General features: G+C 38.7%; 1 protein-coding gene across 1 annotated transcript in view; it reads left to right on the forward strand.

The window, feature by feature from the left end:
• The window catches only part of LOC125698371 (protein FAM169B-like), a 262140-nt gene that overhangs the window by 28536 nt on the left and 214730 nt on the right, over nt 1-18874 (forward strand). The window contains exons 7-10 of the mRNA XM_048956594.1: nt 2173-2301; nt 6842-7171; nt 7305-7599; nt 12095-12205. Coding sequence (XP_048812551.1) covers nt 2173-2301; nt 6842-6861 — 149 coding nt within the window. The 3' untranslated portion in view covers nt 6862-7171; nt 7305-7599; nt 12095-12205. The remainder of the gene's footprint in view (nt 1-2172; nt 2302-6841; nt 7172-7304; nt 7600-12094; nt 12206-18874) is intronic.

Genomic DNA, 18874 nt, shown 5'->3' on the forward strand with positions numbered 1-18874 from the left:
CAGTGCGCTTGTCTGAACTGAACTGTTTTTATCATGGTTAGTTTTCTTGAGCTCTCTGGAACTTCCAGAGAAAGGAAAGGTAGGCCAATATTTATGTAAAACAATTAGAATGTTTACTGCCTCTTTGACATTTTGCATTCTTATCTTGCTGTCTGTGAGAAACAGGACTATGTCAGTGCCCGGGACAGTGACTTGTCATCTCTGTTTACATGGCAGTGATGCTGTCAAGCCTACACTATGAATATAACGCTCTTGTAGATGCTGCATTTGTAAAAAAAAAAAAAAAAAAATTACATGCAACAAATTACACACCTGGGTTCTGCTCATGTATCCAGTCTTACTGGTACTTTTTCATTATTGGCGATCTTGAAACATTTGTCACTTTTACAAGATTGATGAGTAGTTTTATTTCTTCTCCATGTTCAGGTTGGATTTCTGGTTTTACTAGTAAAATTTTCAGGAAATATCTCTGATAACATTATTGATAAAACTTTCTTCTTTACAGGAGCATAAAGAGTCTGTGTGGTGCAGAGTCTTTGCTGTCATTTTTAGGAGGGTTTTTCTATCAATTTATGATTTTGCATCCATTTCCTAATGTATGTCAATACAATTTTTACTGTATCTTTAGTCAGAATGTGTCTTCAAATGCATGGAAAACGTACACCAGGAGTTCCTAACACACTGATATTTCTAAATTCAGCAAAGAATAATATTTACAACATTCTTTCCCTTTGCCCAGTAAAATCAATTTTTCCTATGGCAGGCATCAGTGGTTGTAGTTGTTTTTCTGGGGGGGAGGTCTTTGTAAAAATACTAGTAATGGAAGTTAAATGTTGCATATGTATTACTTATATTGGAGTTGCCTTTTTTTTTCTTTCACTGGCATCACAATCTCTTACTTGAACTAAAGATCACAACCTTTTACTCTAAAATGCTGTTCTGAATGTTCACAGTTTTCACCAGCATGCTTTATACAATTGTATAATAAGATAAAGTATAATAGAACAATATTTTTTAAAAATGCTCTAGAGGCCTGAAAGGAAGTAAAAAGCCTTTTAGCAAGCATCTCTATTTTGGTATATATATTACTTTCAGTAGCTTTTATTAATATGATTAATTTAGCTTGGATATCTTTGGATAAAATCAGTGACAGTGTTCTGTTCATTACTGTATAAAGAATGTGGATGTACTAGTTTGGGTTTTGACGTCCCATTATTAAAATCAACTGAATGTGAAGGTGAAAGATCCATTTAAATTCATGCTGCAGTGTGATGGAGTACAGTGGTCAGAGGAGCACAAAAATCATACTCCTGTTTGCAGATTGCTGTCTTTGTACAGATGGTATAATTTGATAGAGCGCTGGTTACAGAAAGTTTAAAAATGCCCTGTAAGTTTGCTCAACTAATTCAACTGTTTTCTCAACTATGTCCTGTAACATATTCTTCCTCTTAGATCTGCAGACTTGCAGACTTCTAAGGAAACTGCTATATAAGACTGATCTCAGTTTAGTAAGATAAGCATGGCTAAAATTGATTGTGTATCCAAATTACATTAATCTCTCAGTGTAGAGACAGTGGTAGGAATCCGTGGAAATACAGTTTCTAAAGACAGTCATACATCTGACACATGTAACTGTGTTATTCCTCTGTTAGTCTTCATATTTTCTGTTTTAGCAGTCCAAAGAAATAAACCACAGCAGTGGAATGTTGTAGTAGAATGGAAGGTGGTATTGATGCAGAAACAAACTGGTACGAAATATTTGTCTATAAATAGAAAACAAAGGAGCATTCATATCTGTTAAAGCTGGAAGATACTGAAGCACTCCTTCAGAGTACTGAGGGCAAAAAGACACGACTGTTAATTTAAAACCTGCTGTGTGTCTGGAGGTAGTTCTGTGATGCAGGTCCTGCAGGAGTCTTTGCAAAATTTCTGTGCTCATGAGGAAGTAATCTAAACTGAAGCAGATAGACAGAATTCAGCAGTTTTTGTCCGAGCTGTTCCACATTGCTTTTCTCTAAAAGCATCACCTGAAAGAAAAAGGAAGATGAGAAGAGAGAAGAAAAGGAACTAATGGAAGTAGGTCTCCGAGAATTTCCAGGATAGAATGCACTCCCCCTTCCATTGTACTTTTCATTCATTCATGCTTTTTTACCTTTTGATTTTTCCTTTCAGTTTGCCTGAAATACTTGCAGACTTACCCTGAGGAACAGAAGCGACTCTGGGAGGTGGAAGCACCAGGAGATTGGAGCCAGCGAGTGAATATCTGGTTAAAAATTCAGATGGAGTCATCCCTTTCAGGAAGTAAGTTAAACAGTGTGAACATGGCCACATTAGCTGTATAAAGATATGAATTAAAATCAAAGGTTAGATAGTGATAAAAGGTATTGTCTGTGTACTTTGCAAACAGAGAAACCACTGAGTATGCGTTCCAGTTCACTGGTCTTTTCCCAGTAAGCAGGACGTTTCTTAGAAGGTGTGAGGTAATGAAGTTGAGCTACAGAGAATCTGAGAGGGATTGAACAAATCGGAGTCTTAGCTTAAAATGTCTGTAACTCTCATTGCAGTGCATTTGCAGCAGGTTAGAAGTTGGCCCAAAAAACTGTTGTTGCACAGCACAATGTCTGGGTTATGGAGAGGGGTTTGTATCTCTGAAATTATTACAGAGGATAAATTTATATGGCCAGTGGGCAGTGTTTAATTACCTTCAATTTGTTGCCAGTACCATTCTTGGATGGAAGCACAAACATGTTCATTATGGCTTTTGGAAGATTGAAAGTTCTCTCCTACAGGCTAAATCCCTCTTGCTGGGAGCATTTTCTGCCTACTTCACAAAAGACAGCAAAAGAGTAGAAACCCTTTTGACAGTTCATAAGGGGATCTTGTTGATGCAATCTGTTCAACTGGCCTGGGGATCCAGACAGGCCCCTCTGCTGCCTGCACACAAGCTGTGATCAGCATTAGATTCCAAAAGAAGGGCACATATTGTCTTTTTCTGAAAGTGCAGAGCAAGGAGTGCTGCAGAGCAAATTGCTCCCACCCCTTCACACATCTGTCCTTCTTTGTCTGGCTTGGGGACCTTTAGCTAAAACATTGTGTTTCATCTTGCCTGCAGAACCCCACAGGAGAATCAAGCCAGAATTTTGCCCTAGGCTGAGTTTCTCTGAAGCCATTGTATTTATGTTCCTCATGCTTTAAAACAGCAGATCTGGTGTTCCTTTTTCCTTTAATCCATCTTGCTCAGTTCAGTTTATTAATGGCAATTGAAGAGAACTGTGATCAGATCATCAAAAAGAAAGCAGATGCTAGAGGAGAGCGTAATTTCTTTTTTCATTCTTCTTTTTGCCATCTTCAACAAAAATAAACAAAGAGAAACAACTTGAAACACAGGTAAATATAATTCCACCACAGTGGCTGTCATTTAGAAATACATGTGAGGCCTGGCATCTGCCTTGGGGATAGAAACTATGCTTTTCTGTCTACAAAAAGAAAGAAAAGGGAAACTATAAACCAGAAATGGCAGGATAGGGAGGTGGGGGCAGTAGGGAAGGGAGTGGGTCTATAGACAAATAGACAAATAGATTGTGAACTGTGGTGTGTTGTTCATAGAGAAAGAGAGCAGAAGCCACTGAACTTAGTACTTAAATACATAATAAAAATCTGCTTTTTAAATTGTGTTCTCCATTCTGGTGCACAGCTCACCAGGCAGCACTTTTCTTTACACTGAATGTGCTGAACAGGCTTTACTTTTTCAGTCTTCAGTGGAAAATCACCCCTCTATAAAAACAGTATTTTAAAACAGTTTATAATAGAGGTATTATTTCTGTTTACCTAGAGAATCTACTTGTGTATTTGTAATGTGCAAGTTGCTCACCCACGAGATTACCAATTGAGAGCACAGAACAGATAATACCCAATAAAATTTGGGGAGGATGTGCCTGGTTGTGCTTTGTCCTACAGGCAGTGTGAGGCCTACACAGCTCTGGAAATCATGAGAATTTTCCAGGGCTTCATGCTGTTTGATAGCAGGTAGTAGAAAAGCAGAAACATTCTCTGAGCGCAGGAAATGTGCTTTTTAGAAGGATCCATCATGCTGCTTGCCAGAAATGCAAGGAGAAAGTTTTATTTCTAGACCTGTGGTATAGGGCCTAAAAAGAGAAGCGTGATGTAGCATAGTATGGAAACCACTGGAGTTGTGCTCTTACCTGTTGTTGCACGTGGACACATTCAGTCGAATATATAATGACTTGGGAACATGGTGCTTCATTCCTATTTGTTCTGTTGTGTAGAAAGAAAAACACAATCTAAACCAACATTGTCAGCTCCAATCGGGATCTGTGGCAACAGTCACAAAAATAGACCCATTTTATTCTGCTGTGATTTCTCAGATTCCTGTCAATGTTGGTGATGCCTTCTGATGTTTTGGAACAAAATTATTTAAAAAAAAGAAAAGAATCATTTGCATTACGTTGTGTTTTCCAAGGCTTGGGAATGAACACTGTTAAAGCTGTTGTGAGAATTTTACAATTCTAGGTATTCCAAAAATGTTTCTGCAACCTTGAGGTTAGAGTTTTTAATTTTGCAAGGTTGTGTGGCTGCATCTAGTGGCAATACAGATAAACTGCAGCACCATGATACTGTGCATAGATGCATAAAATATTGATGTATACATATATCTATAAAAATCAATCTCCTCAGCATGTCATCACCAACAGCTGCAATCATTCATATTGAGTTAATTTTAATTGTTTGAAAAATGGAGAGATTTACTTACAAAGCAAACACCCCCAGTAATAGGAACGTAGTGACATTTTTCTTCTGTGGCCGACTGGAGAAACAGAAATCATTTAACATGATTGTTTGAGTCCCAGTTGCAGAATCTGCAAGATAGAGACTTCAGCTGTTCTAAAATAGTTTATGAATACGCATAAAACTTGTAAGTGTGAAGCTAATGCCAGAAATGGACACTTGAAGCATTAATTTCACGTATTTCAGATGGTTGGTTATAATCTTTTCTCTGAGTTGTTCAGAGTACTTTCTGAAAAGGAGGAAGGTTATGGATTTTCTGGGCTTTAGAATGAATAGATTATTAATTCAGCAGAACTTTCAGGCTAAGAAAGACCCAGGGTTGGTTTCTAGCACAGTTGTTCACCGTAAGGAGCTAAAAATAAGATTCTTAAGGTTTAAATGCTCCCTTCTAACAGAGCAGCTACATTCACCTGGTCTTTGTAGTAAACTTTCTACAGTTCAGTATTGTCTGTTCTTTCTCTTTTTCTCTTAAAGTAACAATCAAAATTAGATCTGCTTAGTGCCACTTGGCTGTTCTTTGCAAGTTTTGCCTCATCATTAATCACTACGATTCTTCTGAAGCATTGAAAAAATGGGCTTACAGACTCCCTTCAAATAGTTCAGTGTGATATTTTAATCTGTGAGGATGATGGAAGCTACCAAAAGACAGATATAGACAAGAACATATTTTGAACAACTTACCAACCTTAATCAGATATAAATTCTTATGCAGAAACTGAAGAAGTATTCAGATAACATCTACAAAAGGTACCTCTGTGGTAGAGCTACATGATTGGCCTGGGAACTCTTTCAAGTGTGGAGCTTTAAATATTTAAGTGCTAGTCAGGAAGCTGTTAGAGAACAGATAGCTGTTTCTTGATCAAACAGATTAAATTGTCTTTTGAGGTACTGTCATCATCTGCCCTGGTTTGTTTAATTAACAAAAGCAATGTAACAGGGGTAGCATCCAAACAATTTTTTCTTATGCATTTTTGAAGTGAAAATTTGTGTGAATCTCTGCTGAGATTTTTTCCCTTATAACTGTTTCTGGGGCAGAATTATTCTCATTTCTCAAACTAATGCTCAAACTAATAAACCCAGACAATCAGATGCAAACCAGGTGAATGAAATGCAGTGATAAATTTGCCATTTTGAGTTGCTTTGTCATTGGTGGCCTTTTCCCTTTTTAATGAATTAAGTATGAGAAATACCATCACTAATAGTAGCGGGTGTTGTTTTACTTCTGGCCCGTTGATTTATATAGCTAATCAGTGCAGTTTGTGATAATATAAATAATGAAGGCTGTTTCTCATTACTGTTTTTGTTTTGATCCTTACTGAGGTGAACAAACTGTAACCAAGCTGGTATACAGCACATTCTAAGGTTTGCACCTGCAATGGCTTTCCAAACTCAACTCGTGTGTTTTCCTGCACCTGTACAGTGGCTTGAGCGTGACACCTTTAGAGTGAGGAGGCCAAGCTCCTTACAGTGTGAGGTCCTTTATGCCACTACTGAGCTGCAGAACTGAGCGTTCTTAGCTTTTTGCAGGATAAAAGCTCCAGACAGGCCAACAGGTTTTAGTGGAGCCTCAGCCTAGTTATAGGAATATATATCTGACACAAAAATCACAGTGAGGCTTTTTCACTTAATAAAGAAAAAGGATTGAGGAACTGGAAGCAAAACAAAGAGCTGTAGGGATTGTTTCCGCAACATGTTTTGATTGCTGCACAAGAATTAAATCAGTTTGTTTTCTTCAGACATGAATCTCCTGGGGGAACCACAGCAGTGCTGACCCCCGTGGTGTACACTCTCACATTATGTGTTGTGGTCATGGCTCTAGAGCCCACCCAGTCAGATAAAGGCTTCATGAACTTCCAATTTTCTTAATGCTGACACTTCTGGAAATGTAGGCAGAGCAGCAGGAAAGGAGCTGTTCTTTGTAAACAATGCAGCAAAGTTTCTTGACTTTGCATGTTTATGGGGACCTTCAGTGACACAGGCAAGTCAGTGCTTATGTTGTTTCTGTATAATCTGATGTTCTTGGTTCTGATTTCAGGGCATGGAATACATTCTTGATGTTGAGAAAGAAGCAGGAGGTGCCACAGGAAAATAAATAAATAAACAAAGAAGATGACAGCAAGCAGTAAGGACTCTGAACTCACAGAGTCCTGAGCGGCAGGACATAGAACAAAGTGGAGGCAATAATCACCAATGCAAAGGATCCAGAAGAGGAGCAGATCCTCGGGATATTGTTGGAGACAAGGCCATCAAATGATTCAGAATTATACCATAACTGCACTCTAAAAATGCAGCAAAATCTCAGTCTAGCTTAAAAAAAAATGTAATTGAATGTGCATAATTTGTAACACCAGATAGATTTTTTCAGGTAAGATGTAATTTTTTTTGCAAGGGACGTGTTCTCTGTCTTGTGTTTTGTTTTAATAAAGCTTTTCTTTAGTGATTGTCTTTTCATTTTTTTTTCTTACCAAGTGATTGAGCTCAGTTATTTCCCTGCTCAGGAAAGATTTTAATGGATTGCATGAGATGACCAAAAGGGAATAATTGGAGGGCTCGCAGATACTGATGTAGGAAGATATTTCTATGGAAACCACATCCTGCATTATGGAAGAGAGATACCGCAACACACATTGGTATCAGAATGACAGCTGTAACCTTCCTTTCAAAGTGAACAATTGATGCTTCAATTGCTTTCATTTGAGCTTTTCCAGCAGAAAAATCTGCCTTAAGCCCTGTGGTGGACAGGAGGTTATGCAAACTCCATTAATGCAGGAAAAGTTCAGTACACAGAAGAAGGTGAGTTGTAGGCCTTAAGTTACCTTTAAATTCAGACACTGTGATCATTCTGTGAGTGATTTTAGAGTACAGCACTTTGTGTAGATTATATATTGCATGTTTTATTTCAGGTAGGATCTTTTTTTTTTTTTTTTTTAATTTAATTAACATAGAGGTGTAACATATTTCACCAGATTACTTGGGTCATGGCTCAGTGAAGAGATCTTGTTCGCTGAGAACTGATTCTGTATTAAATTCTTTTTAGTGAAAAATTTCTAATGCTTGAATATGGTATTAATAATTGAAAGTGAATTCTTAAGGATCAGGTCTTTAGTCTTGTGAGGAATTCTCTGCAAAGAGATGAGCCCAGTGGAGAGCAGCACTAGTGTCTTGATGAACCTGAATAGATTTAGCAGCCTGAATTCTTAAATGGATGTCTTGGAAGAAGAAGAGGTAGCTATTTCTTTCCAGAAACAAATCTGGTATTGTCAGGGAGGCTCTTTTCCTATGGCTCTTCTGTCTCAAAGAGAATAAGAGAATGCAGTTAGGACTAACTTCATCTTCAGATTGATGGTCTACAGGCTGGAGGAGAGTACAGGCTTGCTCTTCATTCTTTCAGAAATGTGGGCTTATGGAACAATTAGACTGAATGTTTATTTGTTTATCAACTTTTGTTGATATTTGTGCTTTAATGTATCTGATTCATTTAGAAGCTTGGATCTTGACAGTCTGAAGACCTAAGAGGATCTGAAGCAAAAACAGATGTAATATCTTCACTATCTTAAGAGAATGTAATACAGAAAGCACAAATATCTTTTTCTCCCAGTGAAAATTCTTTTATCAAAAAGAAATCTGTTTATTCAAGGGTAGAATGATTTCAAAGTACTGTGAAAGTTGGCAGAGTTTTGAATGAGTATTTCAATTATTACACTTAGATTTTCAAACTATTATATTTAAATTATTATTTTATTATATTATTTAATTTTTTTCTGAATGTACACTCTCATAATTGTGTCTTGACATGATGGCATTTTTGCTTAGCAGACAAGAAGGTAAATGTGTGTGTATGAGAGGGATGGCAGCACCTGTTGTTCTTATGGACATAAATGTGTCTGGCCTAAAAGTGAGATGAGTGCCAAGTAAATCAAGATATGAATAGCTCTCTCAAAAAAAAAACAAAACAAAAATCAACCAACCAAATAAAAAAAAAAAACAAAACAACCCCAAATCCAGAGGCTGCATGGATTTTAAGGCTAGAAATTTCATTATGTTCATCAATCTTGATGTTTTACATATTGTAAGCCAGACAGTTTCATGCATGGTTGCTGTACCAAAAATGATTGTTTTGGTTGAAACATAGCCCATTTTATAGAAAGATGATTTTGATTTGACTGTTTTGTTTCTCAGCTGTTGGGAAACAGGAAATCCGCCATGTTCCTCATTGAGTTTTTCTCAAGTTTGATTTTGTTTACATGTGCACTCGATGGTCCAGTCTGAATTCATTTGGTTTAGGTCACCCATGGTGGATTTTTCTCTTCTGTTTAATGCTGAGCTGTGGCTCTGTTACTATCAGGACTCCTTCCATGAGGGAATGATAGATACCTTGTGATCTAGACATGGCATCAGCAATCAGCCCTGAGATGTTTGAATCTGTTTCTGTGAGGCAGATTTTGCAGACCTTGAATCATTCTTATCCTTTCAGAGAGATTTTTTTTTCTTTAAAATTCCTTTTAGAAGCTTTAACATCATCAGAGACCCATTTCCAGTTACACTCACTGTGACTGTTACAGGCTAGCATTTCCCGACTGCTGAGACGTGGCTGTAAGTCATTATGGCATTCCGAATGGTGAACACTGTAAAACTTACATGATGCAGTGAAATGGAGAGGTATTTGTTTCAGTTTTTTGTCTTTAATGGGCACAATGGCTGCACCTAGTACTGGAATGTTGAGTTGATCTAGCATCATCTTAATGTTGCCACGAGATGGCACTGTTAGATAGCTTAACGTTGTTGTGCCTTAGGTGTTGGAGACGGTGCCCAAGATTTGAACACATCGCTGGTTGGCTGGACTTCTCCAGAGAAAGATTACTTGCTAAGAGAAAGGAAGATTAAGATGCAGTAAAGCTCGTTTTGTGTTTGCCACTCAATCTCATTGTATCAATGGAGATTATCCAGAATAGGCCCAGAGGTAATGATTTTCAAATAGCTGTGATGCCAAAATGAAGTCACAGAGAAGCACCAAATACAAGCTGCACCCAGCTTGTGTCCATTCATGCTCATGTCTCATCAGGAAGCTTGGATAGGACTGTGCCATGTTATTGATCCAGTGATCAGCACTGGATGATTCTGTTTCTGTTGTTTCATAGATAATTTAGGCATCTCATTTTCTGTTTTTGACCCTTCTATTTCTAATATACACGTTCCTTCAGAGTACTACTAAGTACTTTCTTTGCTATTTTTCTTTTTGCATGCAAGAACACCTGCCACGTGATATGCTGAGAATGTTCTCAGCATTAGAAAAGTAAAGATGTTCTCTTCTTGCCCTGAAGGCTAAGTTTCTTCCTTTCCTACTGTTTTTTGTGACACTTCCAAAGGAGAGAAGAGCATATTAAGAAAGAAGAAGATGTTTAATTTTATTTCTTCTTTGTTAATTTTTGAATTGCAATCATTTTGGTTTGTTCAAATCGCATTTTTGTGTCCCATAGGTGAAGGAGTGAGTGAGCAGAACAATCTAAACTTCATTAACTCTGTTCATTAATATTAACTCTGTCCTTTTTACCATTAGCATATCAAGGCTGTTGCAGAAAAAGATGGAATTAACATGTCCAAACAGAATTTCTGTTTTGTCAAACTTGTCAGTCAACTGCATAAACAAAGAATATATAGAGATATATAGATATATACCCAGATATAGCTATTTGTTTAGCACTAACTTAGGCCTTTCTTTATGTATTCTTGCCACAGATAAGTATGCAATAAAATTTTAGGTACACAGAAGACAAAATGAGAAGTTTGTAATTAGCCTGCTTTTCAATTTGTTTCTTCTTGCTATTTTTTTTTGATGGTAAAGTCTCTGTTTAATCTTCTCTATTTGCCTTGAATTTTTGTGCCTTGAAGGATTTTACTTATTTATTTGTTTATTTACTTTGGTCGTGGTGGTGGTTTTATGAAGCAGTCTTTTTGGTTTTAATTTAAAATGGAGACTTCATTTTTGGAAGATCAGTAACCCCCATCTGATCAGATTCTTTTCTCCCAGCCACTTGACACTTAGATGAAGTTGAACTTCTTTTTTTAATTCTCATGGAGGAGATCAGAGGTTGCATTCACCATCATGAGTACATTTGGGGATGTTGGTATTCATTCAACAGTATTTGATTGGTAATAAATAGCTCAGCCTTTCTGCACTGTGGAATGTTAAAGGTCAGTGACTGTGAGTGGAGAAACGCTTTGGGAGCTATTTGTGCTCTCTGGTAAACAGTGAACCTGGCTATTAATGGCCTTATTTCCATGCTGGTTTTAGGAGATACAGATGTGCAACATACCTTTTGTCTTCCTACCTAGAACCGGTAAACCTGTCCTAGATTTGTGCAAGGAGGAGAGAAAAACAACTCCTAAAAGGATTACTTCAACTGACTAATTTTTAAGTTGCTTGCTGCTTGGCATGTCCCTTTTTGATAACTATCTTAACGAAGATACGTTTTAGGTAAATGACATCTTCAAGCTGCACAATATAAAAACACCTTCTGATTCTCCCATCCTCTCCAGATCTTCAGGCTGGCTCAGTATTTTTTTTAAAGCTATTTCTCTCGTGCTGCATGCAGAACCCATCTGCTGTAATGCGGTCTGAAATGCTGCTTTTATCCTTGTTTGCGTAGAAGGTTGGTGGGTAAATCAATTGCAGTAAAAGACATATTGTCCCTCTTTGCTCTATGTCACTAGCACAAATTTCTTTCTTTTCAAGTGTCTCTTGGCAGAAGCCAAAGCCTTTGGCACAAGCCACCTCTGCTAGTTTGACCTCTTTTGTACATCTGGAGTGGAACACCTCTGAGAAGCACAGAACAAAACCAGCAAAATAGCAAGAGAGAAGGTCAAGAAGGGGTCTTGCTCCCTGTAGACATCAGAAGTTTCTGTGAGATGATATTTAGCATGTCCTGCCTGAACAGTTAAGGCATCAAAGACATTAGAACTTCGATAGGTAGTATCCTTGTGAGTTGTCAAACAGATTGCAAAGCATGTTTCTCTGCCATGCTGGGGGTGGAGGAAGGAACCTTGTGTCTTTCTAGTCACTGAGGTATCTGAGGCTGAGAGCTTCAGAGAGCCTTTGGCTTCCAACGGATGGTTGTACCATGCTGTGCTCTGTCCTTGCCTAGCTTCTCACTTACAGTCCTTAGCTTAGAGTGAAGTCTAAAGAGGAACGGGAAGGCTAGTTTCTACCAAAGACTGAGCTGACATCAGTTACAAGCAGTAAGAAGTGCCTGATTTTTGCTTCTGTGTTTTTATTTTTTCCTGGTCACAGCCTTGCAGTGACATTCTCTCAGATCAACCAGTCTCTTTGATGCAGCATAATTACAAGGACAGAGGTGATTCCCTGTCCCCTGCCATTTCAGCGATGGGATCTGAAGGGGAGGTAAGACATACTGTGATAATTCACCTCTCAACTTAGCAAGGACAAACATTCTTGCCTGTCTTAGCCAAGTGAAAAAGTCACCGTTGTTAAAAATCCAGGAGGCAGGCAGTATTCTGCTGCTCAGAACCCAGAAGTGCAGAGTAATACAACCATGACAGCTTTGATGCTAGATTATTCGGTATATTTGTAGCTGTGGATTGATGTAATGCTGATCAGAAGGAATCATCTTTGCCAAATCCATTGTTGAACCCTTGCCCAGGACAATAAGCTCATATGGTGATGACATGAGCTGAGCTGTGTTCTTTATTGTTGTTATAGATTTTGCATGGTCCCTTAGTTTCATCTGCAGTTTTTCATGCACATGCACAGTTCTGCTTTTCTTCTTTTGTATCCTGCCCAGGAGTGTGTGGAGCTTCAGATGAGTCTATTTTTCATCACAAAACGCTGCCAGTAACTGCAATTGACTCAGAACAACTTACCCAGGATTCTCTTTCTTTAAAAGTAGATATGGACTGTAAATTTTTGTGTATGATGCATTAGAAGAAAAAAAACCAAAGCCTGTACTCAGAAGAGATTTCAGCTGATATAAGGGCACGTGGTATAATGCCATTTGGACTAAAGTCTTCATGGAGCTCATTAAGAGTGAGACTTTATGTTGCAGCTTTCTGAGGCTAAGTTTCCTCGTATAACCATATCAGTGTGCATCAGACCAGGCTTTCTAGCCACAGCCTCTGAGTAGTTTGAACCTCACTGCATTCTGGTGGTGGATTATTCATGGGAGCCATCATCCCACACTGCACTGCCACTAAGGAGTAGTTTGAGCCCAAGGATGCTCACACTAAACTTAGTAACCAATTAACAGTACCACTTGTTGAAGAATACCATTTGAATTTGTGACTTTGGGTGCTGAAGAGCAAACTTACTGCAAGCAAAAGTTAGCCAGTGTATACTGTAGGCCTTATTTAATTTCCTTAAAGCTTCCAAGTCATTTGCAGAGGCACAGATGCACTTTAGGGAGATGACAGGTTAAGAGAATGAGAATGTTGGCTTAGAGAATGGACTGGTAGTGAATTGTAGTGTCATTGTGGAGGTAAGTCTCTTTCTGCATCAAACTGTGGTATCAAGCTTGCTAATTAGTGGTGGTGTTTTTCTTCTTTATGTAACATAAGCTGTTCTAACCTGACCTATTGGTTCACAAGATAAAAGCAGCTAACCAGAATGGAGATTCCCTCTGCTGGCTGATCCACATCTTTACTAAAAGCATAATATCCATGAACACAATTAGAAAACACATCTAAGAATTATGTATCTGGGAGCTTAAAGGTGGTGGTGGTAGTGGGAAAAAAAAGTCCGTGTTACTTCGAGGTTATTTTAGAAACTCAAACTGAATAGGTCAATACCCCTTAAGCTTTTTGGTCTCTAATTCTCTTAATGGTATGGCAGAAATTGTTAATTATATTATTAAAAAAGCTGTGAAGACTGTATTAATGTAATGTGACCTTAGATCAGTCAAGATCACATTTTTGTTATGATTAAAAGATTCCCTGTCCTGAAACATTGATCTCATTTTCAGCTGGATGCGACAGATGGAGAGGAGATGTTATCGAGTCTAGGCAGTAGGTGGCAGTATTGCATTTCATTCTGCACTGTGCTCAGCTGTAAAATGCTCACTTTAGGAAGAGGCCATGAACTTTTTCCCTCAGTTTCCATGAGCAGTTTTGCACTTAACGTGTATGGAAAATTCACAGAGAAAAATAATTAAAAATTACATCTCAGATCTGTATTTCTACAGTTACTCATGTCAGGTACTTGACTACCCAAACTTCCCTTATCCTTTGTCAGCTCAGAAAACAGGCATTTACATGTTAGGGACTATCACCATCGTCTGTCTTATAGCAGGGATTCATTGAGGCAGGGTATGTACCCAGTAAGTAGCTTTGCCCACTTGGTTGCTGTGATTTTTCTGGCTTTGTTGGTGATTTTTCCATCTCTGACTGCATCAACAGAATGAAAGCTGCATCAACTACTTTGGTTTATATCACGATAAGGGAAATCCAGAAAGAAACCTAGCTAGCACATCCTCCTTTGTACTTTAGTATTTGGACAGACCTTATAGCAGGGTGTGGAGGGAATAAGAGACATTTTGCAAACAGCTAGGAATCAGGACGGTGTGCGTTACAGGGTCTTATGCACATTGACAGTGCTGAGCCCTAATGTGCTGTGCTGCTGAGTAGGTGGACAAGGATTTCAGAATGAAAGTGACATCTGGGGTCAACAATTTATGAAAATTAAATACGTAGTGGCATCTCTAGGATCCTATGCATGTAAAGTGCTATGCCCTTATTGTCCAGTGGGCATATGCCATGCATCTGCACAGTTTTGTCAGGTAGCAAGGTAATTGCTTTAGAAATCCTTGCTATTCAGGATGTTGCAGGATGCTGGCACACATACTAGGTGATGGGAAGCAGAGGGGTGCACTGGCTGGTGTTAAAGCTTCACAGCTGCTGACTTTTCTATAAATAACTGCTGTCTGCTGTAATTGGTCACATCACAGTCCTTGGTGATCTTTTATATTATTGCTGGCTGCTGGAAAACTCCTGGAGGCGTAAAATAGGTACCAGGAAGATCCTGCACCCAGCAGTGTGTTTCCCCAAGCGGCACAGCAGAGTAAAACAGAAATAGTGTTTACAGGGAGGTGATGAAGAATTTTCTGCAGCAGGAAGGATGAAAAAAAAGATTGTATGTTTGAAATGATAGCAGCAGGCTACCTCTCATGCACGATATTGCTGGGTCTTGTGGAAAGAAAAAATCTTCATAGGGTTTCTAGTGGTGCACTGAATGGGTATTATTATTTGCCTCTGTCTTAGTTATGGGTATTTTTCAGCTCTCCATAAAATAACAGTGTCTTGCAAAAATTGAAAACTAGAGAAGAAGAATTAGGTGGTTGGCTTGTGTGAAATGTGTGTGGGTAAAATATGTGGTCTTCTTCCTGAAGGATTCTGACCAATTCACAGACCAACAGTGCTGAATGCTACATTCCACCTCTGCTTAAATACGATCAGTTATGGGGTGGAGCGCAACACTGATGTGAAGCTGTCGGCATCAGGAGTCAGTGTGCTTTACTGAGGGCAGGCAGAATAGTGCTGGTGTTAGATGTTCAGGAGGGCATCTGAGTGGAAAGTGTTGAGTTGCCAAGGTTTACTCGGTGTAGTTGAGCATCTCGAAAGCTTTCCTGTTTTGAGAAGTGAGAGCTGTAGTGAAGTAGAACTGTAGGGGCTTTAAGATCACTAGGTGGGTGTGGGTCATCCCCCCCTTACTTTCTCCTCTGTCTCAAGCTACCTTTGACCTTTTTCAACACACAGTGCCTCATGGTACATGCAGTATGGAATGCACACTTCACTGGCCTAATAGGAACTTTGCTCATCTTGACAAAGAGTTCATAAGAACTGAAATCTTTCCAGCATGACACAGAAGCTGGCACAGTGAACAGGATTGTGGGATGACCTGTCAGCAGCATCTCAATTGACTTTTGCTGACTGATATCTCAAGATTAGGTGCTCTGGAGGGCAGTTAATATACAAAAGGATTTCTCTGAGATTTAAGCCTCTGTCCTGAATACTTGCAATCAGTGGAAAGTCTCTGATTCCAGTAGTGTTTCTCCTTGTGATTTGGAAGGAACACTGAAAGTGCATCTAGCTTTGGGTCAGAAACATATTTTCCTTCAAAACATGCCAGAAAAGTGTCTATGTGACAGAAGTGAGGCAAAAAGTCCCCAGGGATGAAATCAGCAGGATGCTTTTTGTGGCCTCAGACAGCCCCACCAAGTGGTTCATGGGGCCTGACTTGAGAGCAGGCTATATTGCTTGCTGTAAAAAGGCAGGTACTGTATGAAAGCCATTGCTTATGAAGAAATCTAGGCTATTCTGGCATGAATTTGCTCATTCAAAAGATAATTAACTTGCTATGATTGTGAAGGGTGTATAGTAGTAGCAGGACATAATTTGCTTAATGCTGTGAATTATCCAAAGCAGCGAAGTATCTGTCCCTTGTGCAGTAGAGCACTCCAATAACATTTGGCTACTTACACCTTCAGCCTCGGTGTTGGTTTATGGGGGTGAAGATGCCCAGAGCCATATTCAAACCATGTGAAGAAATAGTGAACTTTTCTTTGTCTCTAGCCAGGATTCAGTAACTGCGTAATAAGTGCTCTCACTTGTTTCTTCTGCTCATGAAGTTAAAAGTCAGCATTTATTTTAGGTGCTGTTATAAGAAGCCTGTGTATGGCTTTTATGTATGAGCTGGTATTTAGGTATGAGCCTTAAAATATTGCATTGGCAATGTAATAACTGGTGATTTGTAGCAACTGTGGCTCAGGCAGTGAAATCAAAACAAAGCAAAAAACCCCCAACAAACTAGAAACAAACCAGGCAACTGATAGAGTGAACTGGAGAAATGGGAGGAAGAATTTTAGTAATATCTGAAAATCTGATGGAGAATTTCATATCTTCATTTGAAGATTGCACAGGTGGCATTGAAGATAGTCACCTGAGAGAAGGAAAGTTCTGGGAGTGTAAAATCCCAACAAAATCAGTGCTGCAGTCAAGGAAATGAGCACATCTGAAGTAGCTCCTGAGACCCAGACATTATCCAGAGTGACCAGTTTGTATTCAGTGAAGATAGTGAAGAGATAAAGATTTATGTTTAGAGAAGGCTGCAAACTGGTGAGAGAGAAAGCTCTTCTCACCATCTGTCTTAGAGGACTGTATACCAGAAGAGAGCTCCTCTGATCTTCTGATGTTTTCCATGCTGATTTGCACTACTTTGGTGCCTTGCATAAACATGAAGGTTAGCTGGTGAGACACCTCCTGCCTCTTTTTCTTATTCAAGTAGTTCTTCAGATGACTACTTCTCATCCTGAATAACTAATTTGGTGAGGGAAGGGAGCTTTAGCTCCTAGACTACTGATTTAGAGTTTGATTTTTGTTTCGCTGACAGTAATTGTTGTTCTTGTGTTCAGGTGTTCAGCAGGAGAAGAAATGAGCATCCTCCTCTGACACCAGTTTTCACCATGACAGTAATTTGAGCAGAAGCAGCTTTGCCTGCAAATAAATAAATAAATAAATATTATATGAAAAGCTTCAGATGGAACTGCCATGTTCATTCTTGTTTCTAAAGCCCCCACAGGCCATGTCACATATGTGGGTCATGAGGTCTATCGATTATGTGTCAGACCCTTAGGTGTCAGTAATCAATAGCACTAACCTGCAGAAAATGTGGCAAAGATTTGTTAAACTAACTCTTTGCATCGTTCTCGTTCTTGTATTTAAGTTTTCTGTGCCTCACTAAAACTAACAGAATGCATACTGACAAAGGCAGAGGAGACAAAAGCATCATTTGGCTATCAACTCATTTACTGTCCATATTCGTCTGATTTTACATGGCTCTGGGTGAGATGGCAGGATGAGGAGGGGTAAGACAGGAAGGGGTATTTCCGATTGAATGGCTTCTGAGAAGTAGAAATGAAAGTGATTGAGTTGGGAGGACCTAAACATTTTGACCCTGACAGCTTATTAATATTTAACAAGGTGCCAGATTTTTCTTTGACACTGGAAATTGTTGCGACTGCCTGTCTCCAGCAGACTGAGTCTGCTTATGCAGTCCACCATATCTAACGTACCTGCTTCCAGCACTGAATAGTCTTATTCACAAATGCTTTTCTTTATTTGCTCTTTCTGAGAATAAAGAAAGTGGTTTGGCAGATTAAGTTTGTATTTTTTCATTCAAACTTCCTATATCTTTGTGTTCTCAGTGGGTCACTGAGCAGACTGTGGTTTTCTTGTGTTGATTGTGCATTTGAATCATTCCTTGAACGACTTTTAACAAAACATTTTATTTATTTTTCCTTCTTAGTTTGCAGGTTATTTGTGAGCTGTTCACTGTGACAGTTACATCTTTTAAATGTAAGCAGCTGTGATGAGATAAATATAACAATTTGGAATTTGTATTTTTATTTGTAATAATGCAATACTCCAAGACTGTATATGAAATTGGGATCCTATTGGAGGTGAGAGAAAAATCTATGCCATAAAGATAATGTAGCATCGAATAAACAATATTCAATAGAGGAGATGAAGAGTGGGAGAAAGTAGTATCTTTATGTATTATTTAGGTGGTCTGCATCCCCATTCTTTTGGTGCCTGTCTCTGCATTATGTAGGTGGATTTTCTTCCTAATGCAGATGAGTAGACCTAAATGACTTTTCCAAGGTCACACATAAAGTTTTTGGTAGGGTTGGATATTGAACTGCTTTATCGAATGACTCCAGTGTCTTGAGTATGTTAAAACCAACAAAATCTTTCCAACACCTGTAGGCTATCTGTACTTTCAGTTAAATCAATGAAGAACTCAACATTCTTTAGCTAATGAGCCAGTTCTGTACTAAACTAATAGAGAGGATCTCTAGATTAAAGAGCTGTTGGGTTTGCAAATTACCAATCCAAACCATGAATGAATTCTCAAAGCCATTCCAGTGAATATTCCACAATGTAAACTTTGAGATCCCTGAGTTAAAGTATTTAGGGTTTTAACTTTAACTTTTAACTTGCCAGTCTGGTTCAGTATTTTTTCCATTACATGTCAATACTGATGTCAAGGCACCTCTGTCTTTTT

This window comes from Lagopus muta, chromosome 10 (assembly GCF_023343835.1).
Source record: "Lagopus muta isolate bLagMut1 chromosome 10, bLagMut1 primary, whole genome shotgun sequence".
NCBI lineage: Eukaryota > Metazoa > Chordata > Aves > Galliformes > Phasianidae > Lagopus > Lagopus muta.